General features: G+C 43.4%; 1 protein-coding gene across 2 annotated transcripts in view; it reads left to right on the forward strand.

Moving 5' to 3' along the window:
* Nucleotides 1-21,136, forward strand: part of LOC122236701 (claudin-18-like) — a 108,031-nt gene that overhangs the window by 30,196 nt on the left and 56,699 nt on the right. Inside the window, exon 2 of one of the 2 annotated variants that reach the window (XR_006214906.1) lies at nt 4,736-5,028. Coding sequence is in view for 1 of the 2 variants with exons in the window: in XM_042979381.1 (XP_042835315.1) it covers nt 4,872-5,085 (214 nt within the window). In the remaining variant the exon portion in view is untranslated. Of the gene's footprint in view, nt 1-4,735; nt 5,086-21,136 lie in introns of those variants that run through there. The other variant, XM_042979381.1, reaches the window with a different exon arrangement.

The following is a 21,136-nucleotide window of genomic DNA, read 5'->3' on the forward strand; positions in this document are numbered from 1 at the left end:
CATAAAGAAAACTTTTAAATTTATGAGCAAATAGTTTACCAAGCAGTATAAATTCTTTTGTTTACCTTAAAATATAATACTAATTTCATAGTAAACAATGCACAGAATCTTTTTTATACCCAGATATATGACAAAGCACATGTTTTAGCAAACCACTATGAGAGGGTCAGTAAAAAAAAAAAAAAAAAAAAAAATCAATCCAACTGGCAAAAACTACAGATATGAGAGTAATGAGATATAGAATATAAATTAAGTATCTTTAATACTTAAAAAACAAAATAGGGCACTTGAATTATGACTAAAGAACAAGAGATTAGAAAACAAGAAATAGGGGGTGCCTGGGTGGCTCAGTCGGTTAAGCGTCCAACTTCGGCTCAGGTCATGATCTCACAGTCCGTGAGTTCAAGCCCCGCGTCGGGCTCTGCGCTGACAGCTCAGAGCCTGGAGCCTATTTCAGATTCTGTGTCTCCCTCTCTCTCTGCTCCTCCCCTGTTCATGCTCTGTCTCTCTGTCTCAAAAATAAATAAACATTAAAAAAAATTTTTTGAAAACAAGAAATAGGAAGATACAGAAAAGGATAAAACAGAAACTCTATACATTTTTTTTAAGTATAGTATTAGAAATTAGAACCTCTAGATGGATACTAGCAGATTACACACAGCTGAAGAGAAAATTAATAAATTAGTACATATATCTTTTAAAAATCTAGTATACAGCATGGAGAGATAAGTGGTTAAAAATATTAGAAAGAAGTTAAGAAATAGGACAAACAGAACAAAAAAATAGATCTTATCAGAGTTCTAGAAGGAGATAAAGAAAGAATAGGGAAGAGGTAACATCTCTAGAGGGAAGGGACCAAGAGTTTTCCAGAATTGATGAAAGATATGAATGATTAGATTCAAGAAGTTCAGTAAATCCCAAAGGAGATTACCAAAAATAATCCATACTTAGAACGTCAAATCAAAACTACCAAAACCAAAGAGAATCTTAAAATCAGTCAAACACAAAGCACGGACTAATCTATAAAGAAATGACAAATCTAGTTCTTCATTTCTCTACAACACTGGAAGTCAGATGGAAGTGGAATTATATCTTCAAAGTGATGAGTGGAAACAATTGTCAACTTATAACCGTATACCCCCCCCCAAAATTATCTACCAAAAGCAAGCACAGAAGAAATATATTATTATCTGGCAAACAAAAACTAAGAGAGGTAACTACCAACAGTCCCTCACTAGAGAAACTTCGCAAGGATAGACCTTAGGAAGAAGAAAAATAATAAACTCACAAGGAAGGTTTGAGAGGCAAAATGGAATAGTGAGCCAAAAAAGAAAAATGACAGTATGTAGTAATAATGGCAAGTGCGGGCTAACATCTGGGGAGATAAAACTCTAATTCATGGGACTAAAAAAATCAAACGACATAGAAATAAAGTAATAACATAGGCCAGAAGGGGAGTTATATTAATGTTAAAACATCTTAAGGTCCTTATATTATTCATAAGGAGAATAAAGACAATGATCGATTTTATTTATTAAGTTAAATATGCATTAAAATTTCTAGAGTAACTATTAAACAACACAAATAATGTGCAACTTCTAATTTAATAAGTGGAAAAATTGAAATGTGGAAAAAAACTTAAAAAAATGCAAAAAAGAAGAAAAACGAAATGTTCAAAACCTTTGAATAAGGGTTTGAACCAAGCATGTCTGCTTATGTGTGGATTTTTTTGATAAATAGAGTACAGTATTATAAGTGTATTTTCTCTTCCTCATGATTTTACTAATAACATTTTCTTTTCTCTAGCTTACTTTATTATAAGAATACAGAACATGATACATATAGTATATAAAATATGTATTAATCAACTGTTTATGAGTAAGGCTTCTGGTCAACAGTAGGTAAGTTTTGGGGGATCAAAAGTTATATGTGGATTTTTGACTGCATGGGGGTTGGTACCCCTAACACTGCATATACAAGAAGGAAATCGGATAAAATATGTTAGACAAAAAGATGCTAGAATGAGTCTTAAGTTTAAGAATAAATCTAGCATGGGGCACCTGGCTGGTTCAATCAATGGAGCATGTGGCTCTTGATCTCAGGGTTGTAGGTTTGAGCTCCATGTTAGGTGTAGAGATTACTTAAAAATAAAATCTTGGGGGACCTGGGTGGCTCAGTTGGTTAAGCGTCCGACTTCGGCTCAGGTCATGATCTCTTACTTCATGGGTTCGCGCCCTGTATCAGGCTCTGTGCTGACAGCTTGGAGCCTGGAGCCTGCTTCAGATTCTGTGTCTCCCTCTCTCTCTGCCCCTCCCGTGCTTGTGCTCTCTCTCTCTCTCTCTCTCTCTCTCTCTCAAAAATAAACATTTAAAAAATAAAGAAAGAAAATCTTAAAAGAAATAAATCAGGCAAAAAATGTAACAAGATTTAATTAAAATATTCAATTTTACTGAAAGACATTAAAGAAGGGTTAAATGAAGAGATATACAACACTCATTGGCAGGAACGCTCAACTTTATAAAGTTATTTACTTTCCTCCAATAAACATCCCAGTAGGTATGTATATATGTATAACTTCATAAGTCTATTCTAAAATATGTAAGGAACAGCAAAGAGCTAAAAAAAAGTCTCAGATACTCTTGATAACAAGAGCAAAAAATAAGAGACATCAACAAGATCTCAAGAAATATTTATAAATTAGAGTAATTAAGAGAGTATTATATGGGTGCAGGAACAAGCAGATAAATGTAACAGATTACGAGAGTCCATAAACAGACCATGTAAATATTTACATCTGATATGACAGAAGTGACATTGCAAATCAGTAGGGAAACCAGAGACCATTTAGTAGGAACAGAAAAATTCGGTTTCCATGTTGAAAAATGAAATAGATCCCAAATCATAAAACAGAAAAATAAATTCCAGTTTAAGCTTATTTACTTATTTTGAGAGAGACAGAGACAGCTCAAGTGGCGGAGAAGCAGAGGGAGGGAGGGAGGGAGGGAGGGAGGGAGAGAGAGAGAGAGAGAGAGAGAGAGACTGAATTCCAAGCAGGCAGCACAGAGCCCCACATGGGGCTTGAACTCACAAAACTGTGAGATCATTACCTGAGCTGAAACCAGTATCAGGAACTCAACTGACTGAGCTACACAGGTGCCCCATTTTTTTAAGTAGGTTTCATGTCCAGCACAGAGCCCAACGAGGGGCTCGAATTCACAACCCTGAGATTAAGACCTGAGCTGAGATCAAGAGTCAGATACTTAATCAACTGAGCCACCCAGCTGCCCTGAAAAATCAGTTCTAGAGGATTTAAGAACTTAAATGTAAAAGCTAAAACTTTGAAATAAGATTAAAAGGTAACGTATTTACTATCTCTGAGGGAGATTTCTTTTTTTTTAAATATTTTTTTAAAGTTTTTAAAAAATTTATTATGAGAGAGAGTTGTGAACTGGACAGGGGCAGAGAGAGGGACAGAGGGAGACTCCCAAGCAGGCTCAGAGTGTCAGCACAGAGCCTGATGGGGGGCTTGAGCTCACGGAGAGTTGGAAGCTTAACCAACTGAGACACCCAGATGCCCCTGAGGGAGACTTCTTAATCAAGATCTCAAAGCACAAATCATTTAGTAAAAGCTTGGTAAATTTAAGCATGCTAAAATCAAGAGTCTTTATCAAATACCTGAATAAAGACAAACCACAAACTGGGAAAAGATATTTACAATGTAAATAATCAACAAATGATTGCTATCCAGGATGTATATAGAACTAAAAATAAATTATAACAAGTCAAGCAACTCAACGGATAAAATGAGCAAAAGCTATAAATGTCTGTAGACAAAAACACAATGAACCAATAAATATGTGAAAATATGCTCAGCTTCATTAGTAATCAGGAAATACAAATTAGTCATCATAACGGGAGAGCTTTACACTCATCAGAGTGGCCAACCCCCCCCCACTACCCCCCCCCCCAAAAAAACAAACAAAACCCAGCAATTCTGAAACACCCCAATGCCACATGTCATGAAGTGAGCCAATGAGGATTCACCCACTGGTTGTAGGATGGTAAACAACTAGAACTACTCAGTACAGCAACTTAGTATTGTCAATAAGGTTGAAGATTAGTTCCCACTTATTTCCTGCTTCCTAAGATTTCTGTTTCTAAGATCACCCTGGAGAAGCTCTTGCAGCAGGTGCACAAAAAGAAATGCATGAGAATATTTACAGCTGTTCCCACTGTTATTGAGGGGGAGGGGGTGGGGGTGAGGAAGAAACAACACAAATGTTCATCTCCAGGAACATGGATAAATAAATTGTAGTATATTCACTTAATGAAGTACTATATTTCCACCAACTACATTCTTGAACATAGATGAATCTCACGAACATAACGTTGTGTGAAAAAGTTACCGAAGAATACCTGCCATATGATTCCATTTCTATAAAGATTCAGAAGCATGCGAGACTAAAGCAATGGGTCAAATAAGCCTTAACTGTTACTGTATAATTTGTACTTTGTAATATCTGCTCGGTGCACGGTTCGTTAAGCTTCAGGCTAACAGAAAATTAAGCATTAACTATGGTACCAGGAAAAAAATATCTGCGAAATCAAAACCTTTAAAATCCATCTAAAATTTTTTAGTAAATCTCCGTGTAGGAAATTAGAAAGATCATCTCAAGCTATCTTTAAAATGCCATCGGTGAATCAGACTCTATCCTGAATTCCGGTCCTTCTGCAGGCCATCCGAGCATGAAATGCTGTTCCCTACCCGCGTTAACCTGCCATAACACCTGTCTGAGCGCTAGTCGCCCGCTGCATGCCTAGCCCACCAAAGCGTTCTGTCTGGACCGTGTCACTGGAGAAGACAGAGCGACATGTCCAGGGCGCAGATCTCAGCTCTTGTGTTTGGCGTCGGAGGGTTTGGAGCTCTCGTCGCAGCCACCGCGTCCAATGAGTGGAAAGTGACCACCCGAGCATCATCGGTGATAACCGCCACTTGGGTTTACCAGGGTCTGTGGATGAACTGCGCAGGTAACGCGTTGGGTTCTTTCCATTGCCGACCACACTTTACTATCTTCAAAGTAGAAGGTAAATATAATGGCTTTGCTCGGGGTGGAAGTAAAATGTCGCTTTTCCCCTCACTGTGCCGAAGCAGCTGCATACAGTTGGCTGTTAACTCTGTAAAGACTGAGTGCTTGTGAAAGTGTCAAGGATTACCTAGGATGGGGCGCCCGGCTGGCTCAGTGGGTGGAGCATGTGACTCTTGACTTTGGGGTTGTGGGGTCCAGCCCCATGTTGGGTGCCGCGATTACTTAAAAATAAAATCCTAAAAAAAATTGCCTAGGATGGATGAGGTATATGAACGTGGGCTGAAAGAATTAAATCATGTATTTTATATGACAAAAGGAAGTTAATAATCTCATGAATCTTTTACAAATACCCAGTGCAAATGATAGACTCCAAGGGACAGGGCAGAAATGACTGTTTTATTTTATTTATTTTAATTTTTATTTTGTTTTGAGAGAGACAGAGACAGCACAGGTCGGGGGAGGGGCAGGGAGACAGGGAGACAGAATCAAGCAGGCTCCACCCTGCCTGCGCAGAGCCTGACTTGGGGCTCGAACTCTCGAAATTGTGAGACCATGACCTCGGCCGAAACAAGAGTAGGACACTTAACCCAATGAGCCATCCAGGTGCCCCCAAAAGTGATTTAAAAGCTAGTTTCAATTTGCCTCACATCATGGAGGAATCTTTTCCAGACAGGTGTGTATACATACATTATACATCTATAGACACACATATATACATGCACACATGCTGTCAGTAATTCATAGGTTATTCCCAATTCCTATACTTCCCCAGACCATCTGAGTATATGAAGTACACGCACACACGTATATATGTATACTCCTGTACATATTCAAGGGGGTAAAAGCATATGACAAGGAGGACAGTGCTAAGTGAAAAAAGAATTTTGTTTACAGAGGGGTTTCTATTTTTTTTAAATCATATTTAATGATAAAATAGCAGAGCAAGAAGAATTTAAAAAGTAGTTACGTGAAAGAAAATGCCCATGAACTGCCTTTTTGTTGCTTGGTTTTACTTTTTTTAAACATGCAAGCAAGCTTTCATCGTTATGCATGTTAGAAACTCTATCACAAGTATCTGTATCTTAGGGACATTTTTTTCTTGGAAGGCATTTCCATACCTCGGGATACCTCCGGGGAGATAACTACCTGCTCTTATGTCATCACAAGAATCACTATCTGCCTCGTGATTTGATGCCTTTACAAATCTGCCATAAGTTGTGGGTTTATTATGTTAAAAAATTGCCCCTGGTACTTAAAAATTTTTTTTTAATGTTTTTATTTATTTTTTTGAGACACAGAGAGACAGAGCATGAGCAGGGGAGGGGCAGAGAGAGAGGGAGACACAGAATCTGAAGCAGGCTCCAGGCTCTGAACTATTAGCACAGAGCCTGACGCGGGGCTCGAACTCATGGAGTGTGAGATCATGACCTGAGCCGAAGTTGGACGCTCAACGAACTGAGCCACCCAGGCACCCCACCCCTGGTATTTTTTAAAATGTAGTCTTTCCACAACTAAATGGCAAAACTGTACCTTGGCCTCAGTAAAGAAAATAAAATTTTAACTAGGAAGTTACTAAAGCATAATATTTTATGGGATTTTGTGTCAAGTACCCCCGTCATTAGTGCACAGTGTGTGCCAAAGGATAAAGAGAGAATACTTAGTTAAATCCAGGAGACTTCTAATGACAAGGGAAATGTTCAAGCTCGGATAGCCCACGTAGGCCTTCAAATAATGAACTTTCTCAAGCACCCATTTGAAGAATGAATGGTATATTTCTTTTCAGTCCCAACTGACAAACTTACTTTGAGATACTTCAGAATCGTTCCCTCTCCTATGGAAGGCCTTGTTAGGAACAAGGGGGAAACTGTAAAAGAGAGGAAGAGTGTGGTGGAGACCATTAGCGTCATTCTGCACATCTCTGGGGTTCTTCCTTCTCTATGGCCCCCTTTGGCCCACTGCCATCTTGGGCAGCAAGCAGACGAGATATTGCGTGGGTAAGTGTATTTCTTTGTTCTTTCTTGGGTTCATTTTTAAAATTTATTATTTTTGTATTTTATTTATTTTTGGGGGGGGTTCATTGTTTTTGAAGGAAAAAAACTTTCTTAGAGAGAGAGAGAGAGAGAGAGAGAGAGAGAGAGAGAGAGAGCCAGTGGTGGAGAGGGGCAGAGGAAGAGAGAGAAAGAATTTCAAAGTAGGCTCCATGCCCAGTGCAGATGAGATCATGACCTGAGCCAAAATCAAGAGTCAGGTACTTAACTGACTGAGCCTCCCAGACACCTCAGGATTTTTTTTAAAAGATTTAATTTTTATGTAATCTCTACACCCAACATGGGGCTCGAACCCACAACCCTGAGATCAAGAGTCATATGCTCTATTGACTGAGCCAGCCAGGCACCCCTAGTGGGTTCATCTTTTTAAAAAAATATTTTGTCTTATTATCCCTCATTCTATATTCCTTAACAAAACCCAGTTATTTTGAAAAATTAACACTTAACCTTAGTTCCAAAGTGGGCTATAAAGAATCATGGTAGATTTCTGTGTGACTTCAATAGCTACTTCTCCAAATGCATCTTAGAAAACACGGAGTGAGAAGTTATAGTTACTATGTAGTTCATGGTGGTCTAAATAATCTTCCCCCCCACTTAAAATTTTATCACCCTGGGGCACCTGGGTGGCTTAGTGGGTTAAGCATCTGACTTCAGTTCAGGTCATGATCTTGCGGTTCATGGGTTCGAACCCTGCATCAGGCTCTGTGCTGACAGCTCAGAGCCTGGATCCTGCTTCGGATTCTGTGTCTCCCCCACTCTCTGCTCCTCCCCTGCTTGCACTCTGTCTCTCTCTCAAAAATAAATAAACATAAAACGATTTTTAAATTTTGTCCCCCTGATTTTGCTTTTTATATTAAAGATAATGTATTCTAGATCTGCTGTGTACCCTGCACATGAGAGATATTTTGAAAAATCTGGTCCACTGACAGTGCTTTGATTAGAACATGTAAAATTAATTTAACATTCTCTCTCCCCTTTCTTCCTCCTGAATAAAAATCTTTATAAAATAAACAAGTTGCTACAGAAATCTATTTTCAAAGTCAGGAACACTGATTCATGTTTCTAAAGGAAATGGGGACTCACATTTGGATTTCCTTATTCACATGGAATCATTGCTGACGATACTGGTTGCTTTTCCTTTGCTCCTATTTGAAAACACAACAACAGGGGTGTCGGGAAAGCCTCTCTGCCAGTAGCCTCTCGGACATCCCAGTAATTCCAAATTGAGACAAGAATTCAGAAGCCAATGAGGAATGAAAATCAGTATATCACATTTTAAAATAACAAACTATTGAAGCTCTGCTGTGTCAATTTGAGACAAATCTGCTTAGACTTAGGTCAGATTAAGCCTCCTTTGAGAAAGAAAAAGAAAAAAACTTTCTGAGCTGCCAGGGTTTCTGTTTGTTTACTTTTTGCCTTGCTGGTTACATAACTTCATTGCCAGAGTCGTACCTTGTTGTTGCTAACACTCTCCGCTGTCTCAAGAGCTGCCGGTTTTCAGGGACCCATTCAGAGGACTAGTGACTACAGCCTTTAGAGACTTGATATGAGCCAGCACCCTCTCTGGACAGGGAGCATTTACAGTATTGAGAAAAATAGAGGCCCTCTTCAACTGCAGTTCTGTGGGGTGGATTTCAGAAACACACCCTACGGATCCTTGTAATTCAGTCCTCATCAAAGCCTGGGAGCTCCTTGACTCAATCCCCAAAGCACGTCACTTTCTTTGGGGGCAATATCCACCACAGGCTATGTCTCTTGTTCCGTCATGTGTTGATTTTCTCTGTCACTGTTAATAAGGATATTTTAACTGTGAAAACAGGGCATCGCTCATAGGGAGGGAAGCGGTCCTTTCTGACGGGGAAGGCTGGGTCCAGAGAGCACTGCTAAGGGGAGGGACTGAATCTGCCTGGTGGGGGTTACCTCGAAGACTAGACTGTTAGGCTCTCCTTATGCTCCTGGCACACACTGGGCTCTGGACAGATATTTGCAACATGGCTGAATGAACAAAATTATGAATGAGATAGATGGTTCCTGATGAGGGCAAAATTGTACTCCTGGAGGAAGGCCAGAGTGTCGTGAATTGAGTGATTGAGGACATGTACTCAGGCAACAAAAAGGAAGATCACTGAATTGCAATTCAGCATACCAAACTTCAAATTCTCTTTTATTAACCAGTCGCCAGACCTTGACTTTGCAAATGAATCTGTCTCATTCATAAATTTCTTTTCTGTAAATTGAGAGAGCTGGACTCCAACAGTCCCTTGAAGTATCCTTCAACCTGAAGTTCAATTCCAGGGCTTTGTGATGCTTCACCACGTTGCAGTTCACCGAAGAATTACAGCTATAAAAGGCTCCTGGAACATAACTGCTCCAGAGATTAGCCCTTCTTTTTCTCCCCTTATCTATTATCTTAGCTGGCTTCCTGTGTTCCTTACTGTTTAGAATCTTATCTGCATCTGGGTGGAGATAGGTTTAATGACCTTAAATGACCTTATGAGTAACAAGCAAAGTAAAGGTGCCAGGATTTCACTGGAATGAAACCAAACACTATTCTGGACGCTGGCCGTCAAGTGATGCTGGCTGCCTACAGGAGTACGAAGCTTCTTTCTCTCCTCACTTTCTGCTACCTCCGTCTCTCTCTCTCCCCTTACCAGCCATGCCATAAGAATGGGGCAAAGGAATGGCATTTGCTAGAGAAAAGGAGTTTTCTGTGGGTGTTTATTCACTATATGGGGAACAGCTGGGAGCCATCTGATGTCATAAGATTTCTTGCTCGCTGAAATGTGTGTCTTAGTCTATGATTAAATAACAGTAAGTAAATCTAGAGGCACCTGGGTGGCTCAGTCAGTTAAGCCTCTAACTTCAGCTCAGGTCATGATCTCACGGTTTGTGAGTTCGAGTCCCAAGTTGGGCACTGTGCTGACAGCAGAAAGCCTGCTTGAGATTCTCTCTCTCTCTCTCTCTCTCTCTCTCTGCCCTTCCCTCCCATCTCCCTCTCAAAATACATAAATTAATGTAATTTTTAAAATATTTATTTGTTTTGAGAGAGAGCATGCACGTGGATGAGTATGCTCCTGCCCATAAGTAGGGGAGGGAGCAGAGAGATAGAGAGGGAGTCAGAGGATCCAAGGCAGGCTCCGCACTGACAGAGGAGAGCTGTATGCAGGGCTTGAACACACAAACCGAGAGATCATGATATGAGCTGAAGTCAGACGCTTAACCAACTCAGCCACCCCAAATAAATAAACTTAAAAAAAAAAAAAAAGAAGAAGAAAAACTCCAAGTTTTGTCTTAGGCTTATTTTGGGGGTGAAAACTGCCAAAGAAACATTCGACATGGTTTTGTCCCGGCAAAAAATGGCATAATTTTTTATGTGTGCTGCCCCAAGGTAGGTGAATTGTATTCTCACCACAGAATCTGGACAGGATGAGCCACCATAAAATTGTCTCTATGCCGAGAGAATGCCATGCATGGGGCTGACACGTGCCCGTGTCATGGTGAAGGTGGCACTAGAGCTAAAGCAGCCACGGTTGGACTTGGAATTCTGCATCTGGGTGCTGCGTGCTCCTTCCCGGAAGCCCCAGAGATTGTCAGGATGGCTTGTCTCCATTACCAGTCTCTTGGAGGCCAGGACCTTACCTTATTTATCCTGGTATCCTTGGTACCCACCACTGTGGCTGGCTCCTAGCAGGCACTCACTAAAGTTTTGTGGACCAAACAAATGGAAGAAGAAATTGTTCACGGAGCTAAATTGTAACATTTAATGGATGGAGAGGGCATCTCCTGTCACCAAGCTCTGGCCAAGGGAGAAGGCCCTAGGGAAGTGCTTAAAAGGAGAAGAGCCATGAGTGTTTTTTATGACGAGATGCAAGACGCATTTTTCGAGACACATAATGATTTAGAGCCTCGCTTCGTAACGTATGGTCCTCAGACCGGCAGCATCTGTATCGCTTGGGAGCTTGCTAGAAATTCAGAATCTCGGGCTCTACCACAGACCTACTGAATCAAAATCTGCATTTTAACAACATCTCCGGGTGTCTCCTATGCACATTAAAAGTTTGAGAAATCCTGTTTAGAGCTTGGTCCTGGAGTCTAATGGACTCGCCACTTACTAACTAAGGGTCTGAATCTCTCTGTGCTTCAGTTTTCTTACCTGTTAGATGGTGTGTACACAAGATAACATAGGCAAAGTGCCTTATACAATGCCAGATGGAGACACTCAACATGGAGGGTAGCGCTCGTTACTGTGACCAGGTCTTTCAGTGCCGTGAAGCTCACATCTCAACTGTTGGGAGGTGACCGTTCCTTCTGTTCCATCAATTTGCTTCTGGCCAGACCACAGTAGCTGCTTCCTGGAATCCAAAGCCTAACAGAAGGATGCCTCTCATCCCTGTGTCACATTTATAATCATGCAAAGGTTACAGCGCTCATCAGAGTCACACCGTTTATGCTTGGGATTCGCTAGGCCTCATAAGGTGAGACCACGCTGTATTGGGAAGTCAGGTTCTGACCGCAGATGTGAGCCTGTTTGTCACGGCAGTCATGTGCCACATCTGTCCGAAATGGGAAGAAAAGATCCGCTTCGTCTTCCATTTAGGGAAGCAGTGCTGTGTTCACACGTTGGGCAGCCAAGAAAAGGACAAAGCTTTACTCAGGTGTTGCTAGCCCCGAGGACTGGGAAAATCTTTGTGACGGTATAATACATTGATTTGAGTCATATTCACATTTCACAAAGCGCTTTCACAGACATTATTACTTTTATCCAAAAGATAGTATTCCATGGCCCCCATTTTATGGGCAAGGTAACTGAGGCTCACAGGGGAGCATATTTATAACTTTGCATGGTCATCCACAGGTTTTGAGGGGAAACGTTCAGCATTTGGTACTAGCCCCCAAACTTGTGTTTAAGTCCCAGTTCTGCCACTAATTTTTTGTGTGACCTTGTGTAAGTCATTTAAATTCACTGTTTCCCCCCCTCCTTTTTTTTTTTTTTTTTTTAAGTTTATTTATTTATTGAGAGAGAGAGACAGAGTGAGCACAGGTAGGGGAGGAACAGAGAGAAAGGGGGAAAGAAACCCAGGCAGGCTCCACGATGTCAGCACAGAGCCCCATGTGGGGCTGGATCTCACAAACCACGACCTGAACTGAAGTTGGACGCTTAACCGACCGAGCCACCCAGGCATCCCTGAAATTTGCTTTAATCAGGGATGATAAGACACACGGACACAAAATGCTGTCCTGAAGGAAGAAGTTTTTATACTCACAGACCCCTAGAGGCAGGAGGCATGGCTCCCCACACTGGACCAGTAGGGACGCTCCAGAGCCTGTCAGGAGGCCGGAGTGAGAGGGAAGCCTGGCCGACGCCGGCACCACGGTTTTCCCGGGAGGGAGCGGGCGGAGCAGAGGAATCGGGTTAAACAAGTTCCGGATTGGCTGGCCTGAAAGATCTCCGCGGGCTCTGGGGCGTAGGGGCCGTCCTAAATTGTCTGTACAGGGCCCCTGGGTTGATTAGGGTAGAGACCAAGGCTTGCGGTGTGAAAGCTTGAGAATTGAGGTCGTTGGGGGAGTGGGCCTTGGCTTTGTTGATTTGCATACGAAAGGTGCTCTAGATCCGGAGCCTAGGTAAGCCCCGAAGGGCAGTGTCTCCCCCAGCGGTCACGTGAGGCTCTAGCCGCCCGAGCACTGAGAATGCGGTAACTAAGAACACGCAGTCAATATCGTATGATAGCAGCTCCCGGGGTGTTTGCAGAGGTAGGTCAGCGAGGCCAGCGCTTTCCCATTTCGCTTCTCCTTCGGGCTTCGCGTGCTTGCCTGGTTTTCGGCGCTGGTTTTCTCCTGGTAAATATTTCTTGTGGAAAGGGTTCAGGTTTATTTTTCACAGGGTTCACTGCTCTTCTCTCTGCCCACGGCCCATCTGACCACACATGCGACAAGTCAGCTCTACCGTGTCTCCTCCGCACGGATTCCGTTACTCGTTCGTTCTCTTCCTAAAAGACACAAAGGACGCTGTCGGGGCAAACGGTATGGTGGCGTTAGTAATTTCAAAACGTCCTGCTGCTGCGCACTTTTAGGTGATACCAGGGTGCTTCGTAACTCCGTTGCTCTTAAATGAACCTGGGATAATGAAGCTTCCAGGAACCAGCTGGTTTACAACTGGGCTTTGGCCAGATTTTTGTATGTATTACGGGAAAATTGATTACCAAAGGTTGACAATTTGGCAAATTGCCGTGATGCCTTATTACAACTACAAAGGAACCCAGTAAATAGTTCATTCATTTATTCACTAATAAGTGCCTTCATAAAAGCGTTCATTAGAGTCCTTGGCACACAATATAGGTCTGGGGACTCAGTGAGGAAAAGGACATAAGCTTATCCTCAGTGGAGGTGCTGACAACCGTGTAGCTGACAATTAGCTCAGAATGAGAAGTGAGATCTGATGGTAAAGTTCAGGGGGGAGGCAGACTTCCCAGAAGAACGAGTGCTTGATCCGGCTTGAAAGATGGGTAGAAGTTTGCCAAGGAGAGAGACAGGGAGTGCATTTCAGGCTATGGGACTCCTCCAGCTCTACAATTTATTAACTGCACGACTCCGGGCAAAACGCTGGACCCCTGAGCTCTCCATCTGTAAAATGGGAACCATATCCCCTCCTTCAGAGGCTGGTGATGAGGATTAAGTGAGTTAACTTGTGGAGAGCGTTTAGAAGAGTGTCAGGCACAGAAAGCAAAGGCCTCAGAGCCAGAGGGAACCAAGTGCCTCAGGGAACTGTGAGCAGGAAGGGGGCGGGGGAGGGACGTGAAAAGTCAGCCTGCAGGTATTGCAGAAGGGGAGCTTGCCAAGGGACCTTTAAGCTCCCTGAAGAAATGTAGACTTTGTCTCAGAGAGGCTGGAGAGCTATTGAGACATTTCAAACAGAGAATACCGGATAGGGCCTGCATCTAGAAAGATCTAGAAAATACGGTTACGATCATGAAATAAATTCACAATGGCAATGGTCTAACCTGGAAAAAAAGGGGGGGGGGAAGAATATGGTCGAGGAGGGGGAGTGGGAAAGAGACAAGTATTACCACTGGGTAAACTTTGCTTTGGAATCAGATGTAGGGGCTCTACAAAGAAGAAACTTCTACTGGAGCTGCCCAACAATAGAATAGGTTGTCCCACAAAGAACTGGCTAGAAGGATCCAGGGGAGGCTGACGATTCTCTGCTAAAATTTTGGTAGAAATAATTCCTGCACTGGCTGGGAAGGTAGAATAGTCATTTCCAGTTTGAGATCTGAGATTCCGTGAACATGTCAAAAGAGAAAGAGATATTTAAACATCAATTTTCCTGATTTGATGTTGACTTAAATATTTTTGGACAACTGTTGGGGTCTGTGCTGGGCACTTGAGAACATAGCAATAAAAAGGCTTTGTCTTTGCCCTAGAAGGGAACATCAGTTAAAGTAGTAAATGTTCTAATATATATGTTATATTAATGTTATTATATTTGAACCAATATATTTATATGTTAGAATTAAAATAATGATTATGTAATTCCCCATCTATATTGATATGTTACAGACTCTTAAAAAATTTTTTTTAATATTCATTTATTTTTGAGAGAGAGAGAGAGAAAGAGAGCAAGCGAGCATGAGCAGGGGAGGGGCAGAGAGAGAGGGAGACACAGAATCCGGCAGGCTCCAGGCTCTGAGCTGTCAGCACAGAGCCCAATGCAGGGCTGGAACTCACGAACCATGAGATCATGACCTGAGCCGAGGTCAGATGCCCAACTGACTGAGCCACCCAGGCACCCCTATATTGATATTTTAAAAGGTCCTAAGCAAATCCAAGGGATGCCACCTAACCCTTGCCAGGGAAGGAATGACTCCTAAATTTAAGCATAAAGCTAAGTGATGGGGACTGGAGATTTGACAGGACAAGTCTTGCCTTTTTTTTTTTTTTTTTTTTTAATGTTTATTTACTTTTGGGAGAGAGAGGGAGAGAGAGTGCGTGCAAGAGGGGGAGAGGCAGAGGGAGGGAGACAGATCTGAGGCAGGCTCCACACTGACAGCAGAAAGCCCGATGTGGGGCCCTGGGGCCCGAACTCACAAACCGTGAGATCACAACCTGAAGTGAAGTCCCACGCTTAACCAACTGGGCCATCCAGGCACCCCAGGACAAGTCTTACCTTTAAATTTCTTTGGCTCAATATTTTTGGTTCATATGTACTAAATATAGCCCATGTATAAAAACCAGACCAGCCATCCTCTTGGGAGACTGATTCTCTCCAGAACACAAAATGTGGACTTTAGGCAAGTGGGGCAGAGGGAATGAAGGCTATTTTCTATCTAACTAGAGCCAGATGTTTTCATTTAATCCACCAGCAAACACTGAGCCAGTTTTATCTGAGGGTTTCAGCCCGCTCAATAGGATTCCTATAAATGTCCCTACCAAACTGATTCTCTGCTATGTCGAGATCCTTCCTTGGCCCTATGCCCTGGCTCCATGTGCTTACTGCTTTGCTCAGCCTCCCAGTTCCCGGAGATCAGCTGATGCCCACTCTCCCTCCTGTTTGAACCTGGACTTCAGACCCCTCGTTTCATTCTGCCGGCTAATGTTTGGGTTCCAGGCCAGACCTGTCTTATTACTCTCCTGCACGATAATTCCAGCCTGCTTGCCCACTCAGCCCTGACCCATTGCCTTCTCTGAACTCAACTGATCTGCCTCCTGCTTCCACTCCCTCACCAGAACACGCTCTCCTGCCACCCTGTGCCTTGGGAAGAACTACCGGGGGATATCTCCAAGCTGTGAGCATTTGGGGGAAAAGGAGAAGCAGGTGGGAAAGGGTGAAGCAGAAATACAAAGCCTAGTTGACAAATGGAAGTGCCAACAGTCGGTTGTGGCTTTGATAGGAGGTGGAGCCACAAAGAGGGACCAGCGGACACTATTATAGAATTATCTGGAATCCATTTGTATTATATTATATTATTAATATTATATTGTATTATTATATATAAAATGTTATATATGTATATGTATACTATATATACACATATATAATGTATATATATTATATATACAATATTATATATTGTATTATATTATATTATATTGTATTATAACATGGGAAAATACCCGTGTTATCCTACTGACAACCTCTATCCCAGATTCAAGTTAGGACTGGGAACAACAGTCCTAGTTAGGACTGGGAACAAGTTTGAGCCTGAGAGAAGGTAGCGCTTTCCCCTTGAAACTTCCTATTCCAGCTGTAGCTCCAACTCTATCCTGTAGGGGGCGCCGAGGTCCTTGTGGGCTCAGTATTATGGCCTCTGCTCTGTCTCGCTCTTTCTGCTTCTGCTTCTGGTGCCTTCGTTAATCCTTCCTGGGAGTGGTGGGGGCAGGGTGGAGGTGGGGGTCTGCCTTTGCCCAGGGTGGTGAGCCATCCAGTTTGTGGTCCAATTCCACTAGAATTATACAGCAGATTCATGCTAGCGTGTTCGTGCCACGTGGACATGCACATGTGGACCCAGCTGGTTCTTCAGCCAACTATACAGCCGTACTGCTCTCACCATGCAGACACACTTACACATTCCACACACACGCACACAGGCTCACATTCACCATGTGGGTACGACACACACACACAGACACCAACCATTCAGGTTCCACGTCGAACCACACACAACCATCCACCAGTGCAGAACCTCGCACGTATTGCACACAATACCCAGAGGAGCCAAAAGACAGACTCCGAGACCGAGGTTTTCGCGAACAGTTAGAAATGTGGAACCACTGGACCGAAAGTTGAAGATCGCTGCTTGTCAGCACCAGAATAGGAAGAAATTCACACTGAAGCAGGGGTCAGCAGAGGAAACTTAGCTTCTGGCCTCATCCTCAATGCCTCTCACAGCCCTGGAGTACAGTCTCCACCACACTGTCCTCTTTGTCTACTAGATGTACTTTTAATCACCTTACCTCCTTCTGGGTCTCCTAGCTTGCTAAATACAGGTGAAATTTGGGGCCTGGCACGTTGTGAATCCTCCATAATGATCAGTTTCCTCCCTCCCTCCCTCCTTTCCTTTCCTTTCCTTTTCTTATCTTCCTTCCTTCCTTTCTTCCCACCTTCCTCCTTTCTATCTCCCTCCCTCCTCTCCTTCCTTTCAGAGTAGGGACCTTGAAACCTGACTTCTTGTTCAAATCCCAGGCCTGTCATTACTAGCTGCGTGACCTTGGTCTAGTTACTTAACCTCTTTCAGTTTCCTTATCTTTAAAGTGAGGTTAATAATATTTTCCCTATGAGAAAGGTTAAATGAGTTGATATACATATGAGTTAGCCATTATTGTTGTTTGCTCCAAACCACAATTCTAGTCTTTTAAGACTGCCTTAAATCATGAAATTTGGTCATCTTTATGTTAGCTACTTTCCCAGCTTAGCATCATCTAAAAACCTGCAGCATATTCCCTGTGGTCTCTGTGGGTTTACTCCTACCCTTCCCTGCTCCTGCCCCAGAATTCCAGATGGCTGCACATATTTCTTTTCTTTCTTTCATTTATTTTTGAGAGAGACGGAGCATGAGTGGGGGAGGGGCAGAGAGAGAGGGAGACACAGAATCCGAAGTGGGCTCCAGGCCCTGAACTGTCAGCACAGAGCCCGACGCAGGGCTCAAACTCACGAACCAGAAGATCATGACCTGAATGGAAGCTGGAGGCTCAACCCTTGGAGCCACCAGGTGCCCCGCCCTTGCTTCTTTCAAACTCCTGGCTCCAGGCTTTCACCAAGTCTTCCCTCTTCAGAATTCCATGCTATTTTCTTTGTCTCCTCCCCACAACCCCCTCCTGACTTTCCTGCTTGTTTGGATGAAACCACCACTCAGCTGGTCACCTAGGCTAGAAACCTGGAGTCACATAATGCCTGCCTGGGCTTCTTCAGACCCCATATCCAGTCACTTGCCTAATCCTGCAGAATCTGCCCACCACACCCTCCTCTTCTCCTGGTTGGGACGTTTGCCTTGTCTCTGGTTCAGCCAATTGCCTACCTGGGCTCAGTCTCTGGGTGCTCCCTGCTGAACTAGATTGGGACCAGATATTAGAAAGACAGATTTTTCAAGGCACCTGGGTGGCTCAGTCGGTTAAGTGTCTGACTTCTGCTCAGGTCATGATCTCACCACTGGGGGTTTGAGCCCCGCATCAGGCTCTTGCTGACAGCTCAGAACCTGGAGCCTGCTTCCGATTCTGTGTCTCCCTCTCTCTCTGCTCCTCCCCTGCTTGCTCTCTCTCTCTCTCTCTCAAAAATAAATAAACATCAAAAAAAAAAAAAAAGGTTTTTCTGCTCTTCTACTTGCTCTAAAATTCGCCAGGTCAAATGCAAAGGGAGACTTTCCCATTTAATTTTGGCCTTTATTCACTGCATTTAGGAAGCACTTATTCCGTGCCAGACCCCACTTTACATAGCGTCTCATTTAATTCCCAGAGTGACCATCTGAGGCGGGCACTACAGTCACATCTGTTCTATAGGTGAGGTAACTAGAGTTTAGGGAAGTTACATAAGTGGCTCAATTTCATGGCTAAGGTGGTATCCCGGGCAGGATTCAAATGTCAGACTGTGACTCCTGAACCCAGTCCATTGTCCATCTACCGAGGATGTGCTGTGGATAATTCCCAGCAAAAGGAACACACCACGATGGTGCTGACTTTCTTTTTTTTTTTTTAATTTTTAAATTTTTTTTTAATGTTTATTTATTTTTGAGACAGAGAGAGACAGAGCATGAATGGGGGAGGGGCAGAGAGAGAGGGAGACACAGAATCAGAAGCAGGCTCCAGGCTCTGAGCCATCAGCCCAGAGCCCGACGCGGGGCTCGAACCCACGAACCGCGAGATCGTGACCTGAGCTGAAGTCGGACGCCCAACCGACTGAGCCACCCAGGCGCCCCCGGTGCTGACTTTCTAGTCTCCCTGCTGCAACCAGACTGCCTTGTGCTTAATCTTTTTCCTAGTCTGTGCCTCTGCTCACGCCATTTGGGGCAAATGCCTTTCTTCGTCATCCCTCATGTCTTTCTCCCTTCAACCTCTACCTTAGATTCCACCTCTCATGCAAAGGCTTTTTAATCTTCTAACCAGAAGGGACCTTTGTCTCCATCTGCCCCCCCGCCCTCCCCCCGCGCCCATGGCATTGGGTACTTTCCTTATTGTGATTTTGTTTCTCTGGCTTGTATTGTGGTTACTTGTGTACTTGTTTTTTGCCACCACTCGATTATAAACCCTGTGAAAACAGAGGTTGAACAAAGTCTTTCTATCCCTTGCCTGGAAGAGTGCCCTGAATAAAATCCATGCTCTGAAGGTGCATGCTGAGTTAGTGAATTTTTGGTCGGGTTGAATGAATGGTTGCAAGGATAGGACCACAGGGGCTGGCCGCTATCCTTGGTGCCATCATTGAGCCTATCTGGGGGTCTACCAGGCCTGTGTCTCTGCTTCCTGTCCCAAAGCATGGTGTGCTAGAAGTTGTGAGGCATCTTAGGAACCCAGTAACCACTCTCATCGAAAGGGAGTGTCTAATTCGGTGCTTCTTGCTCTTAGGAATCATGCTGGCTCCTGACAGGACCTTCTTTCTTTACTAAGAGCAAACCGTCTCTTAATTATCTATTCTAGAATTTACCTGGGGTTTGCTACCAAGCTTACCAATGGCATTTCTGGCATTTGGGACATTTCCATGATCCCTACCCTTCTCCCAGATCTTGTTTTCCTTCGCTGTAAGATCACATATGGTCCTCTCATTCAGATGTTAACATTAGGAGAAATCTCAGGCACCATTCACAATGTTCTCTTTGGGCCATCGAAAACAGCCTGCATTTGAAAGGTGAACTGAGAAATCAGAATGAGATCAAAAGGACTCTGATTATTCTAATTATTTGAACAGACTCACTCTCTGAGGATTTTCTATACTGTGAGTGGTTCTGGGCTGAGTCCGCCTCTTGGTAGTTAATGACTGGGAGATATGGATGTGGCTGTGGGTCTTGTCCATAAATCACGCAGCCACGCGTGGCCACAGTCAGTGGAAAAAAGACCTCTCCAGCTCCTCATCTGCTGGATTCTGAAGACTGGCGGGACCGCATGGCCATTTCTGTGAGGGTTCAAGTTTTTGCACGTTATGAGCAATCGGTAGAAAGTGCAGGGTAAACAGAAAGTGCCATTCACTGACAGCAGAGCCTAAATTACAAGCCCTAACCTTCTCGAGATAGCTGGGTACCGGCTGGGTTATCTGTATTACAAAACAGGTCTGAGGATGATTGCTTTGGAAATAGTCCCGCTTTTACGTGTCTTACTTTATTTTAACTCACACGGTGGAGATGAGGAGTGGAAAATCATTTTCTAACAATAAGCTATTTCCTTCCTGGAATTTTTTTTTCTGTCAGGATTTTCTCTTAGTTACCCGGTTCCCCAACCCCACACACATCCTGCCACTCTGCTGTATTTCCTTAGCTTCGTAAAGTATTTGTGATTCTCTTTTATTACGAACTTAATTCACAGGTCTTCTCTTCCTATTTATAAATCTTGACTTGCCCTTTAATCAGCATGTATTTATTTATTACCTTTTAACCTCTCTTATGTCTCATGACTTTTATTTTGTTTTTCCTATATGTAAAAGTGATGCTCTCCACTGTACCAGTGTGTGGGGACCAAGGCTATCGTCGTACATTTGTGCCCCAATTCAAGTGCAGTCCAGGCAGAAATCAGACTTTTTCGGGGGTCTTGCTCTCAATATTTTGGAGCTTCCCTGGTGATGCTTGTAATCATCTCCTCATCTCCTACCTGCTGTTTTCCTATGTTTTCTATGCAGTTGTGGCTTCTAGAGAGACCCCTGCTTCCCTCTCCCCACAACACTGCTGTGCATAAGCTCCTCACACTTAGAACTCCCCTGCCATCTTTTCTCCCTCAAGGTCATATTCCCACCACTGCTGGCCTCGCATGTCCCTGTATCTACTCTGTCTCCTTCTCTCCTCCCTCCCTGTGTTAATTTCAGGTAGACTG

Source organism: Panthera tigris, chromosome A1, assembly GCF_018350195.1.
Source record: "Panthera tigris isolate Pti1 chromosome A1, P.tigris_Pti1_mat1.1, whole genome shotgun sequence".
Classification (NCBI taxonomy): domain Eukaryota; kingdom Metazoa; phylum Chordata; class Mammalia; order Carnivora; family Felidae; genus Panthera; species Panthera tigris.